Source organism: Mobula birostris, chromosome 32 (assembly GCF_030028105.1).
Source record: "Mobula birostris isolate sMobBir1 chromosome 32, sMobBir1.hap1, whole genome shotgun sequence".
NCBI classification, from domain to species: domain Eukaryota; kingdom Metazoa; phylum Chordata; class Chondrichthyes; order Myliobatiformes; family Myliobatidae; genus Mobula; species Mobula birostris.
Window position 1 is genome coordinate 25,167,541 of NC_092401.1, and position 27,349 is coordinate 25,194,889.

Below are 27,349 nucleotides of genomic sequence, written 5' to 3' on the forward strand. Positions count from 1 at the left end.
ACTGATTCCACTAACTAGAGGGACTCTACCACACATGTTCTCAGTATTATTTTTTATTTGCACAGTTCGTCTTCTTTTGCACATTGGTTGCTTGTCAATCTGTCAGTATAGTTTTCATAAATCTTATATATTATTCTGTAAATGACTGCAAGAAAATGAACTTCAAGGTAGCATATGGTAACATATATACAGTTTGATAATAAATTTACTTTGACTTGGGTCTGGTCTGGTACAGTGTGTGTGTGTATGTTAAACCCAAGGAACAATACACTGCATAGAGATGTTTAAAGAATAAGCTGAAACTGAGGCAAAATCTTTCAAAGATAAAAATCTCTTTTTTTTAAGTTTACTCTGATTATACTGAACTAGGAACTTGCTGCTTCATTGAAGAGCTGACATTACGTAGTGTCTGTAAGCTGAATGCAGATAGCATTGTTTCTCAGGGTGATTTCTAGGGATGAGACCTGGCAGATGGGCCATTGATCATTGTATGCAGCTGAAATATTCAATATTTTTGACCTATTAGTTTAGTGATCAGTAAAGCATGGGAAAAATTAAGAGTGACAGAATTGGTTGGTCTTTTTTATTGACAACATAGATTATTACAAGTTGAAAAGGCAAAAATCATTTCAAAGACATGGTGCGACATCCTTCACCCTTTCAAATCCATTCCAAACCCTTTACCACAACAAACAAAAAGTGCAAAGGTAGTCCAGGAAAAACAGAGTCAACAAATAAACCTAAGTAAAGCAGGTTGGTTAACACACAGAACTGGAGAACTCCCAGCGATTGGTGCTTTGGAGATGGCCAACGGGTTCATTCCATTTTGACTGAGAAGGCTTGTGTTCCATGGCACAACAGCATTACCAACAGCGCAGAATAAAAACAATCTGCTGTAAACAAGGAGTCTGTCCAATAAACAACTTTCATTCAATTAAAAATAAACCATGAATATTAAGGATAAATCCTCAGTCCAGCTATAGTATCTTTGTCAGTGGGGAGGGTGGTTTCTTCTTCCTCATGACTGGTTGATAATATAGTGAATAGATATGTATATACAACTGAGAGATGCTGTAATGAATGGATATCCCTGTATCCCAATTAAAACAGAAAAAGACGTAAATTGACTGGGAAATGGTTTCACCATTTATTACCCGGTCTAGAATAATGCCCCCAGTGTAAGGTTTCTTTACGAGCCTTACGTGAACGATGCCATATTGTGCACATCACTCTTGTTCATCGACCTGCAAATGCATTCATTGAATTTCCTTATTCCACAGTTTCAGTAGTTGCATCAGTCAGTCAATGTTGTATTTATGATAGTATTGCTGGCAACTTCGTTATGTAGTTATGTATAAGGAAGTTTAATATAAAGAAAATTTAAAAAAAAACAAATTCATAATATGGATCTTGTGCTTCTGAATACTAGTTGCATTTCTGGACGCCAGCTTTTCAGAAACACACCAATATGGCCATCATTATGGTTTGTCTGATCCGTGTCTACTTTCTGCACAATTAAAGAAATGCTAAAGAATCCAGCTTTTCAGAGCTTCTCGATAATCTCTTTCAAAGTCTAACCAGCATGACGGACTGGCCCTAAACTCAATGCACTCTGAACAATGCTATTGTATAATCCCGTGCTGCTGTGATTTATGTGATATGGATCTAAATCCTTCCTCCCCAGTATATTGTGGCAGTCTAACATAGGCCATAGATTTTGTGTGTGTGTGTGTGTCTGTCTGAGTGAGTGAGTGTGTGTGTGTGTGTGCATGTGTGTGTGTGTGTGTGTGTCTGAGTGCATGCGTGTGTATAAGAGTATGCGTCCATGTATGTATGTAGAACAACAGAATCAACAGCGATCATCCTACCATTACCACTTGCGGTGGAAACATACACTAGAAAAGAGATCATTTTGCTGATGTTCTGGAGAGGTACAAACAAAAATACCGCTATCAACTTGACTGCTTGGTCATTGTGAACACAGCACACGTAGACTTTCCTTCCTGTTTTTGGAGGCTGGATATGGAAAATACATCTCTACATGTCTGGTAAATCTTTGGGAACCCCAGCCTAACAAATAACCAAATAAATCCCTTGGCTACTGGAATTTTTAGTGTTTTACCCACTCAATCTTAAATAATCATGCTCTGTGTAAAATATCCCATTAAATCTTTAAATAATCTGAATAAATAATAAATCATATAAAAAAGAAAAAAGATTACAATCGCCTATTTTTGAAATTACACAGCAGGATTAGGTTTCAAATCACACATGACAGCAATAACAAAAGGATGTACTCTAGAGACAAAGGCAATCGGGACTCAACAGAAAGATGGTGGGTTTACCCAGCACTGCCGCTGTCCAGAATCCGATTACAGAATGTGATAGAAGAAGCAAGCGTAAAAGGTAAAAATCTGGGCATATACTTACGTCAGGACTTTTTTTTTAAACGAATATTGAAGTCAAGAGGAGAAAGGAGAGCAATGGAATTTGCTCAATTTTAACAACGATAATTACAGATATAAAAGGCTATATCAATGTGAATAAAGATTCACATTTGGGTTCAGTCATAAAATATAGTAATGAATTCAGGGTTAAACTTGCAACGGATTTAATAAGGAGTAATGTATCTGTTTGGAGCAACACAAAATGCTGGAGGAACTCAGGTCAGGCAGTATCTATGCAGGGAATATACAGTCGACATTTTGTGCGACCCTTCAGTATCTCAGCCCGAAATACTGACTGTTTATTCTCCTCCACAGAAGCTCCCTGACCTGCTGAGCTTCTCCAGTATTTTGTGTGTTGATTTGGACTTCCAGCATCTGCAGAATCTCTTGTGTTCAGGATTACTTCTGCGCAGAGATGCTTCTACAAGGTCTCAGGTAAGTAGATACGTTACTGCAGCACGGCTTTCATTGTATATTTTTTCCATATTCTACTTAGAGTAATTATTTTGTCAGCTAAGCCCCAAAATAGAAAAGAACATTTAACAGTTGTTATTGTAAGACCATCAAGCTTTTCTTAAAAATTACTCGTCACAAACATTAAGCATAAGATCACTACGCTGATCAGCCCTGTAACACTGCACTTGGTCATTCCCTTTCTGAAGTGACAATTTAGATAAAAGCAAAGTTCATAAAGAACACAGGCAACTGTTATGGTATGATTTTACACCCCGAGACATTTTCTATCTTCCTTCAGGAGCAGCTTTTCCTTTTAAATGAAGCTGCAGCTTGGTCACCACAACCTCTTCTCACCAGATGGTTTGACAAGTGGTGACGCCATTTACCTTTCAACAGGCAGAGCTTTTGGATTCTTGTGTCAACTAGGGTTGCAAAGTGAATGACTGAATTGGTATGTCAGACTCTCTCTTGTATCACTTGGTGCTATATTAACAGTTATGCTATCTGAGTGACTGTTATAACATTAAAAACTTCAATGTAAAGTAGTGCAAGAACTGCGCAGAAAGGAAATAAACGTCTTCATTAGGAGATATCCATAATGACATAATTCTTTAAGGGGCTGTATTAAACCCCTGCAACTCATAACTACTGTAGAGGAATTAACACTTGGAATGATAGTGGTTCTTAAAAGGTTATTGATACACAAAATATGAGCATATTTGAAAAAGTAATCCAGCAATAAATTATAAGCAGATATTGGATGACTTAAGGCAGTGATTGGTTGGCACCAGAGTGGTCCAGTTGGTTTTTAAGCTATTGGAATTTGATTCTGTGAAAGCATTGACGGAGGATGTTTGAAGAATCATGCTGTCAACTTAAACTGGTGCCAAAGTGCATCCTTCCTGAATTTCAAAAGATACATTCATGATAAGAAAACAAAATTCTGAAAAATTAGTAACCACCTCTTTACAACTTACCATATGTAAAACCTTAATGGTTGCTCTTGGTGGTTTTAGTATGAGAGTGCACCATATAATACTGTACAGGGCACAAGTGCATTAGACAAGGACATCAAGTTAGACAACAGCCCATGTCAGGATCTAGATGCAGACACAAGGCATTAGAACAATTTTTTTTAAAATACTTCGGTTACTAAAATATCAAATCAATCATGGAGTGATGCCATGACCACAGAAAAAAATCTCACACCAATCTAGCAGTCAGACTCACATAGAGCTACGATTCTAATTTTGAAAATAGTCTCCTGTGACAGGATCGGGGAGGTAAAGAAGCAGTTATAAGCAGCTTGGATTCCGTAGACAACTGCCTTAAGTTGAATGGGCCCTGAAGAGGAGGCTTTAAAAAGAGGAAACTCTGTATCCTCTGGCCTTAATCCTTCCACATTCATCCTTCATACCAGTTCCTTCATCATTGAGAGAAAATTTTTAAAAAATGACTCCACCAGTTCTTTAGATTTCCACTTTACGTAAGCTCGATCTGCTGAAGGAGTTTCTGAAATAAAGCAAAAGCAAAAGTTAAGAGCTATGGAAATGATTAAAGATGAGCTTTATTTGTCAGACACACATCGAAACGTACAGTGAAATTCATCGTTTGCGTCAACGCAATTGACGATTTACAAATGTACGGGCACTACCTGAGCTGCTGTACAGTGCAAAGTAGTCAGCATTTTTGGGATAAGTTCCAGGTCAAAGAGTAATTAGCAAAGACAGTGTCGCTAGTTGGGAAGCAAGTTAGTGTCGTGGTTAGCGTAATGCTCTACAGCGCCAGTGATCTGGGGTTCAATACATAAAATGTGCTGGGGGCCAGCTTGCAAGTGTCACAATGCATCCACTGTCAATATATCATGCAACACATATCAAAGTTGCTGGTGAACGCAGCAGGCCAGGCAGCATCTCTAGGAAGAGGTACAGTCGCTGTTTCGGGCCGAGACCCTTCGTCAGGACTAACTGAAGGAAGAGTTAGTAAGAGATTTGAAAGTGGGAGGGGGAGGGGGAGATCCAAAATGATAGGAGAAGACAGGAGGGGGAGGGATGGAGCCAAGAGCTGGACAGGTGATTGGCAAAGGGGATATGAGAGGATCATGGGACAGGAGGTCTGGGGAGAAAGACAAGGGTGGGGGGGAACCCAGAGGATGGGCAAGGGGTATAGTCAGAGGGACAGAGGGAGAAAAAGGAGAGGGAGAGAAAGAATGTGTGTATAAAAATAAATAACAGATGGGGTACGAGGGGGAGGTGGGGCATTAGTGGAAGTTAGAGAAGTCAATGTTCATGCCATCAGGTTGGAGGCTACCCAGACGGAATATAAGGTGTTGTTCCTCCAGCCTGAGTGTGGCTTCATCTTTACAGTAGAGGAGGCCGTGGATAGACATGTCAGAATGGGAATGGGACGTGGAATTAAAATGTGTGGCCACTGGGAGATCCTGCTTTCTCTGGCAGACAGAGCGTAGATGTACAGCAAAGCGGTCTCCCAGTCTGCGTCGGGTCTCGCCAATATATAGAAGGCCACATCGGGAGCACCGGACGCAGTATATCACCCCAGCCGACTCACAGGTGAAGTGTCGCCTCACCTGGAAGGACTGTCTGGGGCCCTGAATGGTGGTAAGGGAGGAAGTGTAAGGGCATGTGTAGCACTTGTTCCGCTTACAAGGATAAGTGCCAGGAGGGAGATCAGTGGGGAGGGATGGGGGGACGAATGGACAAGGGAGTCATGTAGGGAGCGATCCCTGTGGAAAGCGGGGGGGGGGAGGGAAAGATGTGCTTAGTGGTGGGATCCCGTTGGAGGTGGCGGAAGTTACGGAGAATAATATGTTGGACCCAGAGGCTGGTGGGGTGGTAGGTGAGGACCGGGGAACCTTATTCCTAGTGGGGTGGCGGGAGGATAGAGTGAGAGCAGATGTGTGTGAAATGGGGGAGATGCGTTTGAGAGCAGAGTTGATGGCGGAGGAAGGGAAGCCCCTTTCTTTAAAAAAGGAGGACATCTGCCTCATCCTGGAATGAAAAGCCTCATCCTGAGAGCAGATGCGGCGGAGACGGAGGAATTGCGAGAAGGGGATGGCATTTTTGCAAGAGACAGGGTGAGAAGAGGAAGAGTCCAGATAGCTGTGAGAGTCAGTAGGCTTATAGTAGACATCAGTGGATAAGCTGTCTCCAGAGATAGAGACAGAAAGATCTAGAAAGGGGAGGGAGGTGTCAGAAATGGACCAGGTAAACTTGAGGGCAGGGTGAAAGTTGGAGGCAAAGTTAATGAAGTCAACGAGCTCAGCATGCGTGCAGGAAGCAGCACCAATGCAGTTGTCGATGTAGCAAAGGAAAAGTGGGGGACAGATACCAGAACAGGCACGGAACATAGATTGTTCCACAAAGCCAACAAAAAGGCAGGCATAGCTCGGACTCATACGGGTGCCCATGGCTACACCTTTAGTTTGGAGGAAGTGGGAGGAGCCAAAGGAGAAATTATTAAGAGTAAGGACTAATTCCGCTAGACAGAGCCGCATCTCTCTCAGGATGAGGCTTTTCATTCCAGGACGAGGGAGATGTCCTCCTTTTTTAAAGAAAGGGGCTTCCCTTCCTCCGCCATCAACTCTGCTCTGAAACGCATCTCCTCCATTTCACGCACATCTGCTCTCACTCCATCCTCCCGCCACCCCACTAGGAATAGGGTTCCCCTTGTCCTCACCTACCACCCCACCAGCCTCCGGGTCCAACATATTATTCTCCGTAACTTCTGCCACCTCCAACGGGATCCCACCACTATACACATCTTTCCCTCCCCCCCTCTCTGCTTTCCGCAGGGATCGCTCCCTACGCGACTCCCTTGTCCATTCATCCTCCCATCCCTCCCTACTGATCTCCCTCCTGGCATTTATCCTTGTAAGTGGAACAAGTACTACACATGCCCTTACACTTCCTCCCTCACCACCATTCAGGACCCCAGACAGTCCTTCCAGGTGAGGCGACACTTCACCTGTGAGTTGGCTGGGGTGATATACTGCGTCCGGTGCTCCCGATGTGGCCTTCTATATATTGGCGAGACCTGACGCAGACTGGGAGACCGCTTTGCTGAACATCTACGCTCTGTCCGCCAGAGAAAGCAGGATCTCCCAGTGGCCACACATTTTAATTCCACATCCCATTCCCATTCTGACATGTCTATCCACGGCCTCCTCTACTGTAAAGATGAAGCCACATTCAGGTTGGAGGAACAACACCTTATATTCCGTCTGGGTAGCCTCCAACCTGATGGCATGAACATTGACTTCTCTAACTTCCGCTAATGCCCCACCTCCCCCTCGTACCCCATCCGTTATTTATTTTTATACACACATTCTTTCTCTCACTCTCCTTTTTCTCCCTCTGTCCCTCTGGCTATACCTCTTGCCCATCCTCTGGGTTCCCCCCGCCCCCCTTGTCTTTCTCCCTGGACCTCCTGTCCCATGATCCTCTCATGTCCCCTTTGCCAATCACCTGTCCAGCTCTTGGCGCCATCCCTCCTCCTCCTGTCTTCTCCTATCATTTTGGATCTCCCCCTCCCCCTCCCACTTTCAAATCTCTTACTAACTCTTCCTTCAGTTAGTCCTGACAAAGGGTCTCGGCCTGAAACGCCGACTGTACCTCTTCCTAGAGATGCTGCCTAGCCTGCTGCATTCACCAGCAACTTTGATGTGTGTTGCTTGAATTTCCAGCATCTGCAGAATTCCTGTTGTTTGCGTCAATATATCATGCCCACAATTTACTAACTTTAATTTCCGCACCTTTAAAATGTGGGAGGAAACCAGAGCACTTGGAGGAAACCCACACAGTCACAGACTTGTCAGAAATGGAACCTCTGCAGCAGCTCAAGTGATCTGACAGTAAGATACAATTTAAACCTGAATATCTTATGAAGACAAGAAATGTTCGGAAGAGTTATTGAGGTCTCTCCATCAATCAGTAAGATCAGGGGTGAACTTGTTTCTCCATTCTGCTCTCTGTGAAGCAGCAGCCAACAAAGGTGGGAACAGACGGGCCAGTGTGAGGGGAAGAGGAGCTGGCAAGAGAGGAACAAAAGATGCCAGTGGAGATCTAGAGAAAGTACGAAAAGGCCAGGGTACAGTTGGTGGAAGGCGCAGGTTATAGGGGAGACAAAGATGATAGGAGCACGTAGGTTAGAGGAAGAGTGAGGAGTTGGTGGACTGTGATTTCAATTGAGAAGAGGGGTGGAGTGAACATTTGGGTGATGTATGGGGTGAGGTTATTAACAGTTTAGGGATCAGAAAGTGGTCAATGGTAGTTGGTCGATGGGATGTGAGCAAGCTGGGTGAAATGGGAAAGTCAGGTAAGGGAGTAAAATGTTTGAGTAAGGGGAGTGGTGGAGTGTGAGCAGTGTAGGAAGGGTTGGGGGTTTGTGAGCAGTGCAGGATAGGGGTGTGAGTCAGTGAGTGTTGGGGAGGGATTGGGGTGTGAGTCAGTGAGTGTTGGGAGGAGATGGAGGTGTTAGTGAGCAGTGGGGGGAGGTCAGCAAATGAGAAGTGATGGAAGAGGGTGGAAGTTGTGGGTAATGTTGAAGTAAGGAGTGGGAGTGAGCAGCTTAGGGGTGGGTGAGCAGTACGTGGGGTGAGGACAGTGAGCAAGCAAGTTTGGCAAGTCAACAGGTCTGGAAATATGGGAGTCATTTTTCAGAACCAGAGGAATTTTTATAAACATTTCCCAGAACTGTGCGGAGGAGGGTGCACATAGAATGGGAGGAAGGCAGAAGTGACAGTGGGGAGGAATCACTAAAACATTTGTGGATGGGTGAGGAAGTAAAACAAATGAGTACAGAACAAGAGGAAAGGGAGTCTTGATTTTAAAGTTAAGTATTTGACTTGTAGCCGAGAGTCATGGACAGTATGCGGTTTTTTGGAATTTCAGAATAAGAACAGAATTTCAATTTAGTCAACGAGGCCCTGCCTTTATTCCAGAGAAGATGCCTTACCGGTGACTTGTATTGGGTATAAGGGTCTTGTACAGCTGGGGAATCTTCCTGTTGATCATGGGTTGCAGCGACTCCTTCAGTCGGTGATAGTTACGCTCCAGCTCTCTGTGGTATTCCTTCTGGTCTGCTCCAATCAGGGTCTTGTTCTTGCGCAAGGCATCATCACATCTACAGGAAAACAATGTTTATTGAAGTGCACTCATATTTATCTCTTCATTACTATACAATTAACTTTCAAGGCAGCAAGTGAAGTTTGATGTCAGCTGCAGCAAGACACTGGGAAAATTTGATTCTCGACCTGCACCTCGTTATTTATTACTTATTTAGAGGTACAGAGAGGAACAGGTCCTACAGGCCCAACAAACCATGCCACCCAGCAACCCATCTTTTTAACATTAACCTAATCACAGGGCAATTTACAATGAACAAATTAACATACGAACCGATATGTCTTTGGACTGTGCAAGGAAACCGGAGCATCCGAAGGAAACCCAGGCGGTCATGAGGAGAACGTACAAACTCCTCACAGACAATGCCAGAAACGAGCTCCAATCTCTGATACCCCGAGCTGTAATAGGGCGGAACTAACCGTAATGCTACTGTGGGTCTTGTCAGGTGTGTTCCTGATATGGTGGTCTACATTTTAGTTTTGTCAAGTAGAGGTCTATTGTTCCTCAGACTGAGATAAGACTGGCCAATACCAAACTGGCAGCCACCATTTTCCTAAAGAAATATACTGACCAATCAGACGCTGAGTCATAACTGTGCGGAATGAGAAGCTCGTATCTGCTATAGGACAGCTGACAACGCAAGGAGTTTAAGTTTAAAGGGGCTACATCTGGTGCTTTCACAGTTACGAGGTGAATGACAGTGCAGAGCTAGTCAGCACAGACACAAAGACTCTGACGTACCGTTTCATGAAGTCTTTGAAGCAGAGTCTCAGCTTGTTGTGATGTCGGAAGAGTTTGGGGTCATCTGGAATGTCTGCCAGGAAAACTTGGGCCACTTCCAAAGGTCCCTGTGAGAGTTATAAAGCAAAACCAGCATTATTTCAATCACACATCTGTTACAACTCTACAATCCCAGGGATTGTTCATTATTTTTAACCATGAACTGGTTTGACAATGCTGTAACTCAAAGGTGAAGGATTATAAGAGGTTGGAAGTAAACTCTGAAGGATACACATGATACAGTGTAAAAGATCTATAATTTAATTTCTACTCAACTGTCAAAGCACTAATTCTTTCTGAAAATGGTCACATGGATACCAGCAGCTCCCGCAGCGTAGAACAGTCAACTTCTTCATATACAATCAGTAGCCACTTCTATCAGGTACAGAAGGTACCTAGTAAAGTGGCCATTGTGTGCATTCTGTATGCTTGTAGTCTTCTGCTGTAGCTCATCTGCTTCAACGTTTGACATGTTGTACATTCAGGGATGCTCTTCTGTACACCACTGTTGTAACGCGTGGTTATCTGAGTTACCTTCCTGTCTGTCTGAACCAGTCTGGCCATTCTCCTCTGACCGCTCTCATCAACAAGGCGTTTTTGCCCACAGAACTGCTGCTCACTGGATGTTTTTAGTTATCTGCAGTATTCTCTGTAAACTCTAGAGACAGTCATGTGTGAAAATCCTAGGAGATCAGCAGTTTCTGAGACAAGTCAAACCACCCTGACTGGCACCAACAATCATTTAACAGTCAATGTCACTTAGATCATATTTCTTCCCCACCCTGATGTTTGGTCTGGACAATAACTGAACCTCCTGACACCGCCTGCATGCTTTTATGCATTAAGCTGTTATCACATGATTAGATATTTGCACTAAAGTGCAAGTACCTAATAAAGTGGCCACCAAGTGTACAAGTGAAAGGTTCTGATTGGAAGGGAATCATTGCTATGTGCAAACCTGTGTCCGTCCATGATCTACACTGGATAGCAGCAGAAACCCTCTGTACTCTCCCTCCCATGTACCTGCCCCATCTTCAAGGTCAATTATAAAATGGCTGCCATTGACCAGTTTGAGCAGAGGACAGGAAGCAGACCGGGAATGTTTCTGGAATGCTCAGTACCTCCTTCCACAATGTGAATTGGACCATAACCATAAGGCACAGGAGCAGATTTAGGCCATTTGGCCCATTGAGTCTGCTCTGCCATTCAATTACGGCTGATTTATTTTCCACCCTCAACACCAACCTCCTGCCTTCTCTCCATAACCTTTGATGTCCTTACTAATTCGACCTATTAACCTACACTTTAAATATACTCAATGGCTCGGCCTCCACAGCCATCTATGGCAATGAATTCCACAGATTCACCAGCCTCTGTCTAAGGAAATGGACCTCCTCCTATTCCAAGGCTGTGCCATTCAGTTCCAGACTCTCTCACTATTGGAGATATCCTCTGCACACATCATTATTCATGCTTAATCTTTTAAGGGCCAACAGTTCTGTTAAAAGTTGTACTTCAACACATAGGTTACACATAAGGCTCAGGAGCCTGAAGACCCACACCCAATGTTTTAGGAACAGCTTCTTCCCATTTGCCCTCAGGTTTCTGAATGAACACTACCTCACTATTCCTCTTTTACACTACTTATTTCTTTTTGTAACTTAATGATACTTATGCCTTGACACAAAACAACACATTTCATAACATATGCCTGCTATAATAATTCTCAAGTTTGGCAAGGAAGTCAAACATTTTATTTTATTCATTTTTATTTAGATTTTATTTAGAGGTGACAGGCCCCTTCTGGCCCAACAAGCCTGTACCCCCCCCCCCAGTTACTCCCATGTGACCAGTTAACCTACTTCCCCATAGGTCTTTGGAATGTAGGAGGAAACCAGAGCACCAGAAGGAAACCCACATTGTCACGGGAAGAATGTACAAATCTGTCACAGACAGCAGAACTGAACCTGGGTCGCTGGCACTGGCATAGCGCTACACTAGCCGCTGCAGTATTGTGCTGTCCCGATAGAACAAAGCTAACATTTAACCTGTCACATGGCCAGAAGCCCCAGCTGCAGAACTAATCCATTGTACATCGGAAGTGGGTGATAGAGGCTGCCCAATACCTTGGGAGGTGACAGGAACAATAACAGGGGCAAGAGGTGTGAACAGAAAGCACAAGCTTCAGTTTGCAAGCAGAAAGCAGCAAGGCTCAGCCAGGCAGCAGAAATTACCTTGGACCCTTGATGTGTAGTACTTTACAGTGCCATTGCCACAGTTTCAATTCCACCTCTGTCTGTAAGGAGTTTCTACATTTCCCCCTTGACTGTGTGGGTTTCCTCCGGGTGCTTTGGTTTCCCCCCACATTCCAAAGACATTCAGGTTAGGGTTGGCAAGTTGGGTAAGACATGTGGGCAAAAATAATTGCACATCCCCAGACTGTGTTGGTCACTTTGACACATTTTATTGTACGTTTTTAAGTTTCGATGCACGTGTGATCTTCTCAGAGGATCATCAGCTTATTGTTTAAACTGATTATTGACTACAGGAGGAGGAAACCAAGGTCCATGAGTCAGTCCTCCTTGGGGCATCAGAGGTGGAGAGGGCCAGCAACTTTAAATTCTTCAGTCATCATTTCAGAAAATCTGTCCTGGGTCTAGCATGTAAGTACCATTACAAAGAAAGCACATAGCATCTCTACTTTCTTAGAAGTTTGCAAATATTCGGCATGTTATCTAAAGCTTTGACAAACTTCTATACATGTGACAGTGGAGACTGTATAGACTGGTTAAATCATGGCTTGGTATGGAAGTAGCAATGCCCTTGAATAGAAAAGCTTACAAAAATTAGTGAATACAACCCAATCCATCATGGGGAAAGCCCTTTCCCACCAATCAGTATATCTACAAGGAGGAGGGGATGTGGCAGGAAAGCAGCGTCCATCATCAAGGACCCCACCACTCAGGCCGTGTTCTCTTCTCGCTGCCACCACGTTCAGTAACAGTTTTCAACTCCTCAACCTCAACCATTAGGCTTATGAACCAGAGGGGATAACTTCAGAATCAGGTTTATTATCACCGGCATGTGTTGTGAAATTTATTAACATAGCAGCAGTACAATGCAATACATGATAATATAGAAAGAAAACAAAATAAATAAGTAAATCAATTTCAGTAAGTACATATATTAAGTAGATTAAAAATAGTGCAAAAACAGAAGTAGTATATATATTTTTTTAAAAAGTGGGTTCAATGTCCATTTAGGAATCGGATGGCAGAGAGGAAGAAGCTGTTCTTGAATCGCTGAGTGTGTACCTTCAGGCTTTTGTACCTCCTACCTGAGGTATCGCACCTTGAAGGTGTCTTGGATACTACAGAAGCTAGTACCCAAGATAGAACTGACAAATTTTACAACTCCCTGCAGCTTCTTTTGGTCCTGTGCAGTAGCACCCTGCCCCCCCATACCAGATAATGATGCAGTCTATCAGCATGCTCTCCAAGGTACATATATAGTAGTTTGAGTGTTTTAGGTGACAAACAAAATCTCTTCAAACTTCTAATAAAATATAGCCACCATCTTGTCTTCTTTACAGCTGCATTGGTATGTTGGGGTGAGGTTAGATCCTCAGAGACACTGACACCCAGGAACCTGAAATTGCTCACTCTCTCCACCTCTGACCCTTCTGAGGATTGCTTTGTGTCTGCTCGTCTTACCCTTCCTGAAGTCCACAATCAGCTCTTTTGTCTTGCTGACACTGAGTGCAAAATTGTTGCGGCGACACCACTCCACTAGCTGGTATACCTCACTCATGTACACCCTTTCATTTCCATCTGAGATTCTACCAACAATGGTTGTATCATCAGCAAATTTATACATGGCATTAACTCACCCCAAAACTGAACTGTTGCCACAACCTATGGGCTCCCTTTTAAAGACTCCAGCTCACAAATTCAATATTTATTTATGATTATTATTTAGCTTTTTTGTATTTACATATTTTGTTGTCTTTTGCACATTGATTGTTTGTTCATCTTGTGTGATATTTTTCCACTGATTTCTTTATATTTACTGTGAATGCCCACAGGAACATGAATCTCAGGATTGTATATGGTGGTATACATGCACTTTGATAATAAATTTACTTTGAACCCATGGCAGTAACATCAGGGTAATTCAACCAAGATCTCAACGGTGGGGCTGGCAGAAAACGTAATCAGTGAAGGCAGAGGAAGGCTGCAGCAGTGAAGGGTCCTCAGTCGTCCTGCGAGCCATGTCACTGGAACCTGACCCCGACCCGTCAAGGACAGTGTGGTGGCTGCCCATACATCAGCCTCTCTACATTAAACAAAATGACACACAGGCATTCTACATTAAGGGAATAATCCCTTAGGCGAACATTGTATTCAACTCGAGTGATCATACTACCACCAATGATCACACATTTGATAGATAAAGCTAATCTTTAATCTTTTGATTCTTGAAGGTAGGAGCAGATAAACATGAAGAGGATTAAACATACAGAGCAGAGATTATTATAATAATGGAACTCCACATATTGGTAGAAACTTCTAGGTAAAATAATTGTTCTGTAGTCAGTTTATGTAGCTTAAAGTAGCACCATGGAGTGGCTTAGGCAGTGTCAGTCATGTTTCCATCAACCAGAAGTCCTTGAGTCAGTACTTATCTTTGAGAGCTATTTTTGTTTCGATATATGTTTGATAATAATCAGATGAAAAAATATTATCGCTATCACCACAACTAACTTTTATGGCTATCCAGCATATGGTATGAAGCAGTTAGAAAAAAAAAATAACCCTCCATTCACATCAGCCCGCATTCACAAATCACACTCAGCCAGGTCATGGCTGCAGGGAGCTTCTAAATTGAGGAGTTTCAGCAATTCTCAGATGTCATCTCTAATTTATACTGCAGTAGGACCTGACATAAACTCTCACTGAAAATACATTGGAATAATATTTGCTCGTGGCAATTATTTATGAATGATGATGCATACTTAGAGGCTGGCATATGTGAATTCAGGCATGTATGTTGAGTAACTGGTTTACAAGGATCATTCCCAACTTGTGAAAAGGAGAAAGGGACTGCATCAACGTGGCAAGTGTGGATGCGGTCGAATGATTACACGATGAATCAACTGGGTTGCCCATACGCAGAGGGCCCCTTTCTTCTTGCTCGAGCTTTCGAATGTGCATGTTTTTCATCTCAGTGGGCCCAGTTTGTAGCTCCCGCACTGTAAGCTGCCCAGCATGTACAGAGGTTAATGTGATTTAATAAACACATTTAATCCTCCTGCTCCGTTGCCATTCTTGCTCTGTGCATGAGTAACAAATGCCACTACACTAAGGGCAGTTTCCTTCAGCTATTTGGCAGTTTCCATGTAAAACACTTTATACGCATGTTGTACCTACAGCACATGTTTACAGTGCCAAGAAAACACAGATCTGCTCACCACTGAAAAATGCTCTCCAGCACTCATTGTTAGCCACACTGCAGAAACTGCCAGAAGTTAATGAGCACACGAATTTTATCCAAAAAAGGGAAAAAAAGAACAGTCTATTCCAACTGAAAGAATTTGCATTCAATAGGCAAGAAGATAAACACTTTACTCAAATGTAAGGAGGACACTTTAAAGTGGAGGTTGATAGGTACTTAATTAGTAAGGGTGCCACAGGTTACCGGGAGAAGGCAGGAGAATGGGATTGAGAGGGAAAATAAAACAGCTATGATCGAATGGCAGAACAGAGTTGATGGCCAAATGGCCTAATTCTGCTCTTATGTTTTATGGTATTATGGACTCAGACACTTTACCTGGTTGACTGTAGTTCCCACACTTCCCTGAAGGACCATTTGCAACATCTTGGCATCAGCCGGATCCTGGTGCGTGGCAAAAGCCAACTCCTGGGTCTTCTTTTGCATGTCCTCGATGGCAACTTCAATTGGAATTAATATAATCTGAAAATGAGAGAAAAGAACATGGAATTTAACAACATTTATCACATCCTTCGTCTGGAAAGGTGTTTTAATCATGTCTTACACATGCATCCTCAATTACAACCACAGTCTTCAAGTGCAGGTTTTGGAAACCCTTTACCTTGACAGGTATCACACACAAGATTGCTGGAGGAACTAAGCCGGTCAGGCAGCATCCATGGAGAGGATAAAGAGATGTCGTTTTGGGCTAAAACCCTTCATATGGCTGCATCAGGTTGTGTGTAGAGCCCAGGTATGTGGGCACCAAGTACCACTATGTGCCCAGGTTCTACTTGTCGCCCTGGCTACGAAGGATGGGTCTGGCCCCACTCCCGCGCAACGCCCCAGTCAGCTGGTCGTTGCCGGCATACCTGTCCCACGTAGCAAAGTTCTTCCAGGAGAACGCCTTTGACCACAAGGCCATCAGGCAGTGATCGGCACGAAGTGTCCTGCAGGCACTGCAGGAGAAGGACGTGATGGACACAGTGGGGTGGTTCCCTGAGCAGACTGTCCAGTTCATCTGGCAAAATGCCTCATCGCCAGATCTCACCAACAGGCACCAAGACCTCGCCTGGCTGGCGGTGAGAGGGGCCCTCCCAGTCAGAGCCCTCCTGTACGCCCGGAATGTCGTCCCCGCACCCCACTGCCCACGGGAGGACTGCAGTGAGGAGGAGTCTGTGACCCACCTCTTTGCACACTGCCAGTTCGCAAAGAGGGTGTGGAGGAGGATGGACGGGCTAGTGTCACATTTTATCCCCAGCAGCTGCGTAACAGAGGACTCTCTGATCTACGGGCTGTTCCCGGGGACGCACACGGAGACCAACATCCGGTGCTGCTGGCAGATAATCAACTCGGTGAAAGACGCTCTTTGGTCAGCCCGAAACTTGATGATCTACCAGCACATGGAGATGTCCGTGGGAAAATGCTGCCGACTGGCACACTCTCGGCTGCAGGAGTACGTGCTGAGGGACGCACTGAAACTTGGTGCAGCCACCGCAAGGGCCCGGTGGGGAAGGACCACAGTATAGGTTTCTCCACCCGTGGGAGTGGGAGGGGTCGGTGGGCGAGGAGTATACCCCTCAACAATGAGATGCTAAGCTGAACTACGGGAGTGCCACGCGGGTGGCTACAAACACGGATATTTTACTGAGTATAATGGAAACATATGTAAAGGATGAAAAGTTATTGAATGGTTTATTGTATATATTTATTTTTGAATAAAGTATATTTTGAAAATAAAAAAAACCCTTCATCAGGAAGTCGACTCTATTCCTTTCCATAGGTGCTGCCTGACCTGCTGAGTTCCTTCAGCATTTTGTGTGTGTTACTCTGAATTTCCAGCACTTTCAGAATCTCTTGTATTTATGAACTTGACAGGTATTTCTAGTGGCAGACAGTACAAGCCTCTGCAGGACTAGTGTCTCCCCCTGCCGATCTACGTTTATAACAATCAAATTAAAACCCTCACTGTAGAATTCCTGACTGAGTAATTTTAGTAAATGACAACAAAGCAGAATTTCTTACGCTGTGGTGAAATACCTTTGCTTGAGCTTGGTAAATTGGTGTATTATCACATACTGAAGTACAGTGAAAAACTGGTTTGTATGCCATCCTTACAGATCATTTCATCACATCAGTATATTGAGGAAGTACAAGGGAAAACCAGTAATGGAATACAGAATATAGTTTTACAGAGAAAGAGATATATGCAAGGTCATAATGAGGTACAGTTTGATGTCAGTTATGCTAGGGGACCCTTCAAGTTTTATAACAATGAGATAGAAGCTGTTTTTGTGCCTGGTGCTTTCAGGCTTTCGTATCTTCTGCCCGATGGCAGGAAGAGAAGACAGAGTATTGGGCATGAGGTCCGTTGGCGTGTTAGCTGCTTTACTGAGGCAATGAGAAGTGTAGACAGTGTCCATGGACAGGACTAATGGATTACAGTAATCTTAATGTTAAGAATGATATTTGGATACCCTGCCTTTTCCATCTATCACTCTTCTAGCATGGGATAAAACTTGTGTAACGCTCAGTTATATTGGCTCGTATATATCTAGGGGACATCCCTCCCGGCGCCCGCCTGGACGCTTCTAGTTGGGTCGGTTGCTGAACCACTGCCACTGACCATCAGCCAGCACACACAGTACGTACACCCCGTACACTTGCAAACTCTCATGGTTGTCCTGATGGTCAGTCTGCTGACGATCTGTCCACACAGGTTAGTCTTCCCCATCAGCAGCACTCTGCCAACATCTGCTGGTGACTCACCTGGTCATGATTTGTAACTGTAAAGCCTTTGTGGCTGAGAATTCTTGCCTTTAAGCAAAAACTATCTTGAATTGCAACTTCCTCTTTGATATAAGGGAAGTTTTGCAGTATTATGATGGTGATACGTGTTTTACTTCAACAAAGGTTCAAGTGGAAAAATAAAATGATGTACAAACTTTAGTCACTATGAGGTACAAACTAGTGAGGAAATGGAAACCTTGAAAACATCCCAATACAAGTTCTCTGCTCATATCTGGTAAACCATATATATGTTGTAACTGGGTTAACTGTCTGGACACGCCCCTCTGCTGACTGCCCCTGTGGCTCCTCCCACAGGCCCCTAAATAAAGGTGATTTCGCCTTGCCCCTCCCTCAGTCCAGGGGCAGACACTCAGCATGGAAGTCGTATTTTACTGCGAATAAAACCCTTTCAGTATTTACCCTACTTCAGTCTTTTGGAATGATTGAAGGTGCTTCATACACACAGCTCCCTGGTGGGCATGGATCAGTTTTCATTCTGTATGACTCTGACTTCCCTTCTTTGTACTTGTCCTTCAAGATTACAGACAGATATGCTGAACCAGTTTATTTTCAAAATGGAAAAGCCCTTTGAGGGCACTTTCTCTAAATTGTGACAAGTAGGAGCCTGTTTTATAAGTGTGGTTTAAATGACAGCTCTCTGTGCAATCAAAGTTCCCACACACCTCCCATTCGCTCTCTAAGTCCTCACAGCTTATATGTCTGGAGTTTTGGTTTTCTAGGGATACGAAGGATAATACATTTCTGGTCAATTTTTGGGATTGTGAACTATAAATTGTTTCTTGTAGTCCTGTTAACTTAAGTACTGTCAGCTATTCTTGCTATACAAGGGACGAAGTAATGGAGAGCATAATTCTCCATAACTTAGTCTCCACAACATTAGAGCCCAGCAGAATGAGGGTGACCTTGCAGAGGTGTACAAAACCACAAGAGGAATAGGTAAGATGAATGCACATAGTCTTTTTTTCAGGACTGGGGAATCAAGGAACTATAGGTCATAGGTTTAAAGTGAAAGTGGAAAGATTAATAGGAACCTGGAGGGGGCAACCTTTTCACTCAGAAGGTGGTCAGTAACTGGAATGAGCTGCCAGGCAAGTACGTTAAAAGGTACCTGGATAAGCACATGGATAAAAAGGTTTAGAGGTACATGCACCAAACACAGACAAATGGGACTTTGGTGAGTATGGACCAGCTGGGCTGAAGGGCCTATTTTCATGCTATACGACTCTGCGGCTTCTCTCCTCTGTTCTTAGCCCTCTTGTGTCCCTTCATCATGACAGACACATTTGTTGAATCAATTCCTTCCATAATCACAAGATTACTGCTGGGAATGACGGGATGACTAAGGAGACTAGGGTGCACCTCCAGAAATGATACTGGTTACCTTTTCATCCCTTTGTCACTTCCATTTATCATATCCCAGCTTCTGGTGCTATTCCCACTCTCCCCTTTTCAGCCTGCCTATTGCCACCATCCATGTCATAGGAGCATCCTGGAAGCATCCCTGTCCTCCCCAGGATCCACCTATTGCCTGCCGTCTCTTGCCACCTTTCCATCCATCTCTCATATACTACTCATCTTCTCTCTATCTTTCAGTCCAGATGAAGGGCCTCAACCTGAAACGCTGACTGTCCATTTCCCTCCACAGATGCTGACTTCCTTCAGCGTTTTGTGTGTTGCTCCGGATTCCTGCAACTTCAATTCCTTGGTCTCTATCATGATGCTCAGTGATACTACTATCACTGAGAGCCCATCATCAGTTCTTGAGTTGCACCACTGACCAGAGACTTAGACATGTAAGTACCACACCTACAAGAGCACGGCAGAGGCTGGATATCCTGAGGTATTTCACATGATGTCCCAGAGCCTTTTCATTATCTACAAGGTAGAGATTAGCTTTATTTGTTACACGTACATCAAAAAATACAGTGAGATGCATCATTTGTGTCAATGACTGACACAGTCCAAGGTTGTGTTGGGGTAGCCGGCAAGGGTCGCCTTCCTATCGGCATCAGCACAGCTCATCAACACTAACCTGTCTGTCTTTGGAATGTGGCAGGAAACCGGAGCACCCAGAGAAAACCCAAGCTTCAGTACCACCCTGTAGGTCAGGAATGCAGTGGAACACTCTCTACTTGTCTGAATGAGTGCAGCTCCTGTTATTCTCAAGAAACGTGTTTGAGCCAGGATAGCAGATGGAGTTCATATTGCTGTCAGAGATGAAGTCAGCGACTTGGAGAGAAGTCGATGGAGAAGAGTTTTGATGCTTACCCACCAGGTGAGAGGTTGGATCGCACTATGTGCCATGCCAATTGGACGAGATCGAGAATGGCTTTGGGCTGAGCAGCGCAAGCGTATCGGGGCTCCGGGATCCAGGTCCTAAAATGTGACACTACTCAGTGCTTGGGAAATTGAAACATCGGTCCGAATCCACTGGAAGCAGAGTGTCAGGTACAGAGGTTAGGGCCGGGCTGATTTTGCTAACTCTTCCACGAATGTTTATTCCTTTCTTTGAGGTGCCGAGGCTGAGTGTTTCTGCCCCACTGGAGTGATAAACTGGGGAGAGGCTTTGGGCCTACTCTGGATGCTTCAGGAGCTGATCTGGGACTCTGTCTGGTTCGTGATGCTGTTGGTTTGCTTCTATTGTTTACATGATGTGTATGTGTTTTTTTTTCCTCTCTCCCTTTTTCTGAGCAGTGGTTTTTGGCCTTTTTTATTGGGTTATTCGAGTTTCTTGTTTTGTGGCTGCCTGTAAGCACACAAGCTTCACAGTGTATAGTTTATACATTCTTTGATAATAAATGTGCTTTGAATCGGGCAGGGTTAAGTAAGTTGACTTGTTTGGTATCTCATCATTTTCAGTCCTTCCAACACTGGCTGCGATGTGTGCCATCTACAAAATTCACAGTAGTTCCCAATCTTGATAATTCTATAGAACATCCCAAACCCACGACCTCAACCATGAAAAAGGATGACATGCAGGTGCACGGGAATGCCATCTCCTGCAATCTCTCTTCAAGTCTCACATATAGCACGTCTGTCAGTATTGCTGAGACCAATTGGAGAAGTACGGTAATGTAGCGGCTAGCGCCACCGATCTGGGTTCAATTCTTGCATCTGTATATAAGGAGCTTGTACATTCTCCCTGTGACTATGTGGGTTTCCTCCATGTGTTCCTGTTTCCTCCCACGTACCTAAGGCTTGGTTTGGGTAAGTTGTGCACAAGCTCTGTTGGAGCCGGAAGCATGGCAGCACTTGTGGGCTGCCCCCAGAACATCCTTGGACTGTGTTGGTCATTGATACAAATGACACATTTCGCTATGTGTCGATGTACAAGTAGCAAATAAAGCTATTCATTAATTTCTGGAACTTACGATCCTTTATTGATGCATTTTTAAGAACGATTGTAACAGTTCGAAAGGGTAGAAACATAGAAAATAGGTGCAGGAGTAGGCCATTCGGCCCTTCGAGCCTGCACCACCATTCAGTATGATCATGGCTGATCACCCAACTCAGATGATCCAACACCATCTTCCCAAGGGCTATTAAGGATAGGCAGTAAGCAAATATGTAAAAAAAAAGAGGCAATTTCCAAACACAGTTAAGAAAACTGCCATCAATATGTAGGTTAATGTTCAATGAAAAGGCATTGTTAGCTTATGGAGATTTTGTTTTACCTTGCTCATTTTAGAATTATAACATGACATCACTGGATATAACTGAGAACCTGGTCTTACAATTATTGAATAACATGCTTCAAGATCCTTACAAGATTACCAACCCAAAGATGAGATAATACTGCAAACTATTCAGAGTTGTAACTGAAATCCTTCTTGAAAAAGACTCTTACCTCTTCCTTGTTAATGACATTGATCCTGGTTTTGATGTAGGGGAAGGCATGTGAAGTTGTGAGAATCGTCTTTCGTTTGTATTGTTCATGCAGGTCTCCGTGAGCACGGCCATCCAATGTAAAGGGTGTGCAGTACATGAAGCAGCGCAGGTTATAATTCTTGTCAAAGTATGTGATGCGGTCTTTCATTTCATAGGTGTCAAAGAATGGCTCAACGTATGTGATCTGTATGTATGCCTGGAAAGAAAAATGGACACTTTCTAATGCTTACAAATTTAACAGGTTAAAATGAAGGAAGGGAAGTAGAGGGAAAACACAACGGTTCTGCAGTGGAAAGGGTGAGCAGATTCAAGTCTTTGGGTGTCAACATCTCTGAAGATCTATCCTGGGGCCAATTGACGTAATTACAAAGGTGGCACACGACTGGCTATATTTCATTAGAAGTTTGAGGAGATTTGGTGTGTCATCAAAGACTCAAGCAAATTTCTACAGGTGTACCATGGAGAGCATTCTGACTGGTTGCATCACCAATGGTATGGAGGCACACAGGATTGGAAAAAGCAGCAGACGGTTATAAACTCAGCCAGCTCCATCATGGGCATTAGCCTCCCCACCATCAAGGACACCTTCAATAAGCAATGCCTCAAGGAGGCAGCAACCATCATTAAGGTCCCTCACCATCCAGGGCATGCCCTCTTCTCGTTGCTACCATCAGAGAGGAGGTACAGGAGTCTGAAGGCACACACTTAAAAGTTTTAGGAACAGCTTCTTCCACTCTGTCATCAGATTTCTGAATGAACCATGAACACTATCTCATCTTTTGGGTTCTTTTTGCATTATTTATTTTTCATATTTATTATTCTAACTTACAGTAAATCTTTACGCATTGCACAGTACTGCTGCTGCAAAACAACAAATTTCTGATTTGATGGAGACATACGTGAAAGCACAGAGGAACATCTGGAGAAACTTCTGAAACACCAGTGCGCTGTTGTTGTTCACTGTGTGATCGAGAATCTTCTGGAGGGAAGGCCTCAAAATCCCCAGCTTTGCCTGCTGCTGGCGACCGAGATTGAGGTCGAATCGTTTGGATAGAGATGGTGCTCGGTACTTGGTGTCAGAGGCTGATCAGAGGCTCGAAGTTTTCAGACGACTCAGAGTCAGACTGTGGTTGGGCATGTCAGGGAGTGTTTTCTTCCTTCTCATGTCTGCGTGAGATGTGGGACATTCGAGAGACTTTGAACTTTTTACTGTGCTCATGAACTGTTCTTCATCAAGTTATGCTATTGTTGCACTGTTATAACTATATGTTATAATTATGTGGTTTTGTTAGTTTTTTCAGTCTTGGCCTGTCCTGTGTTTTGTGATATCACACCGGAGGAAATATTGTATCATTTCTTAATGCATGCATTACTAAATGACAATAAAAGAGGACTGCGTGTCTTCATAATCATAATAATCAATTTGACAAATTAGGTCACTGATAATAATAAACCTGATCCCTGATTCTGATGAAGATGAGGGAATTATAAAATTTAAACCAAGTTGAATCAAGCTTAGTAATTTGTGTCTGTGCTTCAGATGAGCATCACCATAGGTTCCCTCATCATATTCTTCCACTTTCCATCTCTGTTCATGCTAGTAGTCCTGGCTGCGAATGCCACAGTCTCTCAATGTTCTTTCCCTGTTTCCGAAGTCTCCTGCATTTCATTATCTATCTATTTCAGCTCATCAACTACCTGTTCCATCCATTCCTTCACAAGAACAGAATCAGAGCAGGAGGAGGCCATCCGTAGAGTAATATAACATGGAAACAGGCCCTTCAGCCCAACTCCTCCATAGTGCTCACTGACCTGCTCTAATTCGTCTCTCAAATCTGCTCTGCCATTTATCGATAGCGCAGTTGATCTTCTCGGCACCAGTTTGTAGCACTAAATGCATGTCCCTCAATTTGCTTGATATGGAATAATATGATGACCTTGGTTCTTAATGAACTCAATGACTGAGCCTCCATAGGCTTCTGGGTTGAAGAATTCCACTGATTCTTCTGCTGAATTAAGAAATTTTCTCCTCACCTTAGTCTGAAACACACTACCCTGTTAATCTCACTCTTGCTTCTTGATTCCTTAGCCAGGGAAAACAATCTCTGAGAGCAGATGTGCGTGAAATGGGAGAGATGTGTTTGAGAACAGAGTTGAATGTGGAGGAAGGGAAGCCCCTTTCTTTAAAAAAAGGAAGACATTCCATCCTGGAATGAAAAGCCTCATCCTGAGAGAAGCTTTTCATTCCAGGATGAGGGAGATGTTTTCCTTTTTTAAAGAAAGGGTCTTCCCTTCCTCCATCATCAACTCTGCTCTCAAACGCATCTCTCTCATTTCATACACATCTGCTCTCACCCCATTCTCCCGCCACCCCACTAGGGATAGGGTTCCCCTTGTCCTCACCTACCACCCCATCAGCCTCTGGGTCCAACATATAATTCTCCGTAACTTCCGCCACCTCCAACGGGATCCCACAACCAAGCACATCTTTCCCTTCCTCCCCCCTTTCTGCTTTCCGCAGGGATTGCTCCCTACGCAACTCCCTTGGCCATTCGTCCCCCCCCATCCCTTCCCACCGATCTCCCTCCTGGCACTTATCCTTGTAAGCAGAACAAGAGCTACACATGCCCTTACACTTCCTCCCTCACCACCATTCAGGGCCCCAGACAGTCCTTCCAGGTGAGGCAACACTTCACCTGTGAGTCGGCTGGTGTGATATACTGTGTCCGGTGCAGCCTTCTATATATTGGTGAGACCCGACGCAGACCAGGAGATCGCTTTGCTGAACACCTTCGCTCTGTCCGCCAGAGAAAGCAGGATCTCCCAGTGGCCACATATTTCAATTCCACATCCCATTCCCATTCTGATATGTCTATCCATGGCCTCCTCTACTGTCAAGATGAAGCCATACTCAGGTTGGAGAAACACCACCTTATATTCCGTCTGGGTAGTCTCCAACCTGATGGCACGAACATCGACTTCTCTAACTTCCATTAATGCCCCTCCTCTCCTTCTTACCTCATCCCTTATTTATTTATTATTATTAATTTTTCCCCTTTCTCTCTTTTTTCTCCCTCTGTCCCTCTCACTATATCTTCCTCTGATGCTCCCCTCCTCTTTTCTTTCTCCCTAGGCCTCCCGTCCCATGATCCTCTCCCTTCTCCAGCCTTGTATCTTCTCGCCAATCAACTGTCCAGCTCTTAGCTCCACCCCTCCTCCTCCTGTCTTCTCCTATCATTTCAGATCTCCCCCTCCCCCTCCCACTTTCAAATCTCTTACTATCTTTTCTTTCAGTTAGTCCTGACGAAGGGTCTCGGCCCGAAATGTCGACAGTACCTCTTCCTATAGATGCAGCCTGGCCTGCTGTGTTCCACCAGCATTTTGTGTGTGTTGCTTGAATTTCCAGCATCTGCAGATATCCTCGTGTTCACAGTACTCCTGTTGTGGCCTTGTCAAGGCAGTTTATAACTGCAGTCTAATTTCCTTATTCCTGTAATCAAATCCTCATACTAAATACCTCCAGTCATGTCTCTTCTGCAGTGTATCCCCTCTACTGTCTTAACATTCTTCATGAGGTGTGGAGCACACAAGTGCACTGAGAGCTTCATCTGTGAACCTCCTCAGTTTTTGCAACAACACACTGCAACTTTTGTAAACTCTGGTTGACAAGCAGTGGCCCCAGAACAGAATCCTACTGAGCACCATGACCCACTTCTCACCAATTCTTGCCTTCAAAGCAGTTCTTGTTTAGCTTGTTACCACTGCCCTTCTTCCACACCTTTTACCCTTCTACAACAGCTGCTGTGTGGTGTCCTGCTAAAGGGCTTTTTAAATACGTTATTCTTCATTGTCTACGGGTACCATTAGACATATAATGGATGAACTTCCCTTTTTGTATGGAGTGCTACTGATTATTCTCTCATTTGGATATTTTGTCATTTAAATGTCAATTAAAGATTTCTACATTCGATATCACACATCTTTTTCATATGGGTTCAATTCACTTTATCAGAAAGGGTTCACAGCAGGCATGGCCCAGATCAAAGCCTGAAATATAATTGGAGACAGAAGAAACTGTAGATGCCAAAATCTGGAGTGATACATAAAACACTGGAGAACTCAGCAGGTCAGGCAGCATCTATAATTAAGGATCCCTGTCACCCAGGACATGCTCCCTTCTCATTACTGCAATCGAGAAGAGGTACAAGAGCCCGAAGATACACACACAACATTTTGGAAACAGCTTCTTCCCCTTCACCATCAGATTTCTGAATGGAAAATGAACCTATGTACACTACCTCACTATTTCGCTCTGTTCTTGCGCTACTTAAATTTAATTTTTAAATGTTTCTTATTATAATGTACAGTATTTTTTAATGTTTTGCACTATACTGCTGCTGCAAAACAACAAATTTCACAACATATATTGGTGATATTAAACCCAATTCTGATCTATGGAGGGAGATGGACAGTCAAAGTTTTCAGTCAAGACATTTCATCTCGATTTGAAACATTGACTGTCCTTTTCCTTCCATAGATACTATCTGGCCTGTGGAGTTCCTCCACCATTTTACACTTTGTTTCTGACATATACAGTGGTATGCAAAAGTTTGTTACTGTGAAGAGCTAAGCGAGTAAAAGGTGACCTGGTTTCCAAAAGACATAAAGTTAAAGATGACACATTTCTTTAATCTTTTAAGCAAGATTACTTTTTTATTTCCATCTTTTACAGTTTCAAAATAACAAAAAAGGAAAAGGGCCTTGAAGCAAAAGTTTGGGCACCCTGCATAGTCAGTACTTAGTAACAACCCCCTTTGGCAATTATCACAGCTTGTAAATGCTTTCTGTAGCCAGCTAAGAGTCTTTCAATTCTTGTTTGGGGGATTTTCGCCAATTCCTCCTTGCAAAAGGCTTCTAGTTCTGTGAGATTCTTGGGCCGTCCTGCATGCGCTGCTCTTCTGAGGTCTATCCACAGATTTTTGAAGATGCTTTGGTCAAGGGACTGTAAGGGTCATGGCAAAACCTTCAGCTTGCGCCTCTTGAGGTAGTCCATTGTGGATTTTGAGGTGTGTTTAGGATCATTATCCTGTTGTAGAAGCCATCCTCTTTTCATCTTCAGCTTTTTTACAGACCGTGTGATGTTTGCTTCCAGAATTTGCTGGTATTTAATTGAATTCATTCTTCCCTCTACCAGTGAAATGTTCCCCGTGCCACTGGCTGAAACACAAGCCCAAAGCATGATCGATCCACCCCCGTGCTTAACAGTTGGAGAGGTGTTCTTTTCATGAAATTCTGCACCCTTTTTTCTCCAAACATACCTTTGCTCATTGCGGC

General features: G+C 43.7%; 1 protein-coding gene across 6 annotated transcripts in view; it reads right to left on the reverse strand.

Annotated features, from left to right (window-relative positions):
- Nucleotides 1-568: 568 nt before the first annotated feature.
- The window catches only part of LOC140191232 (dedicator of cytokinesis protein 7-like), a 216,037-nt gene continuing 189,256 nt past the window's right edge, over nt 569-27,349 (reverse strand). For all 6 annotated transcript variants that reach the window (XM_072248433.1, XM_072248432.1, XM_072248431.1 and 3 more), the window contains 5 exons: nt 21,975-22,211; nt 15,656-15,799; nt 9,788-9,894; nt 8,877-9,044; nt 569-4,415 (listed from right to left, as the gene is read on the reverse strand). In XM_072248433.1, coding sequence (XP_072104534.1) covers nt 4,373-4,415; nt 8,877-9,044; nt 9,788-9,894; nt 15,656-15,799; nt 21,975-22,211 — 699 coding nt within the window. In that variant the 3' untranslated portion in view covers nt 569-4,372. The remainder of the gene's footprint in view (nt 4,416-8,876; nt 9,045-9,787; nt 9,895-15,655; nt 15,800-21,974; nt 22,212-27,349) is intronic.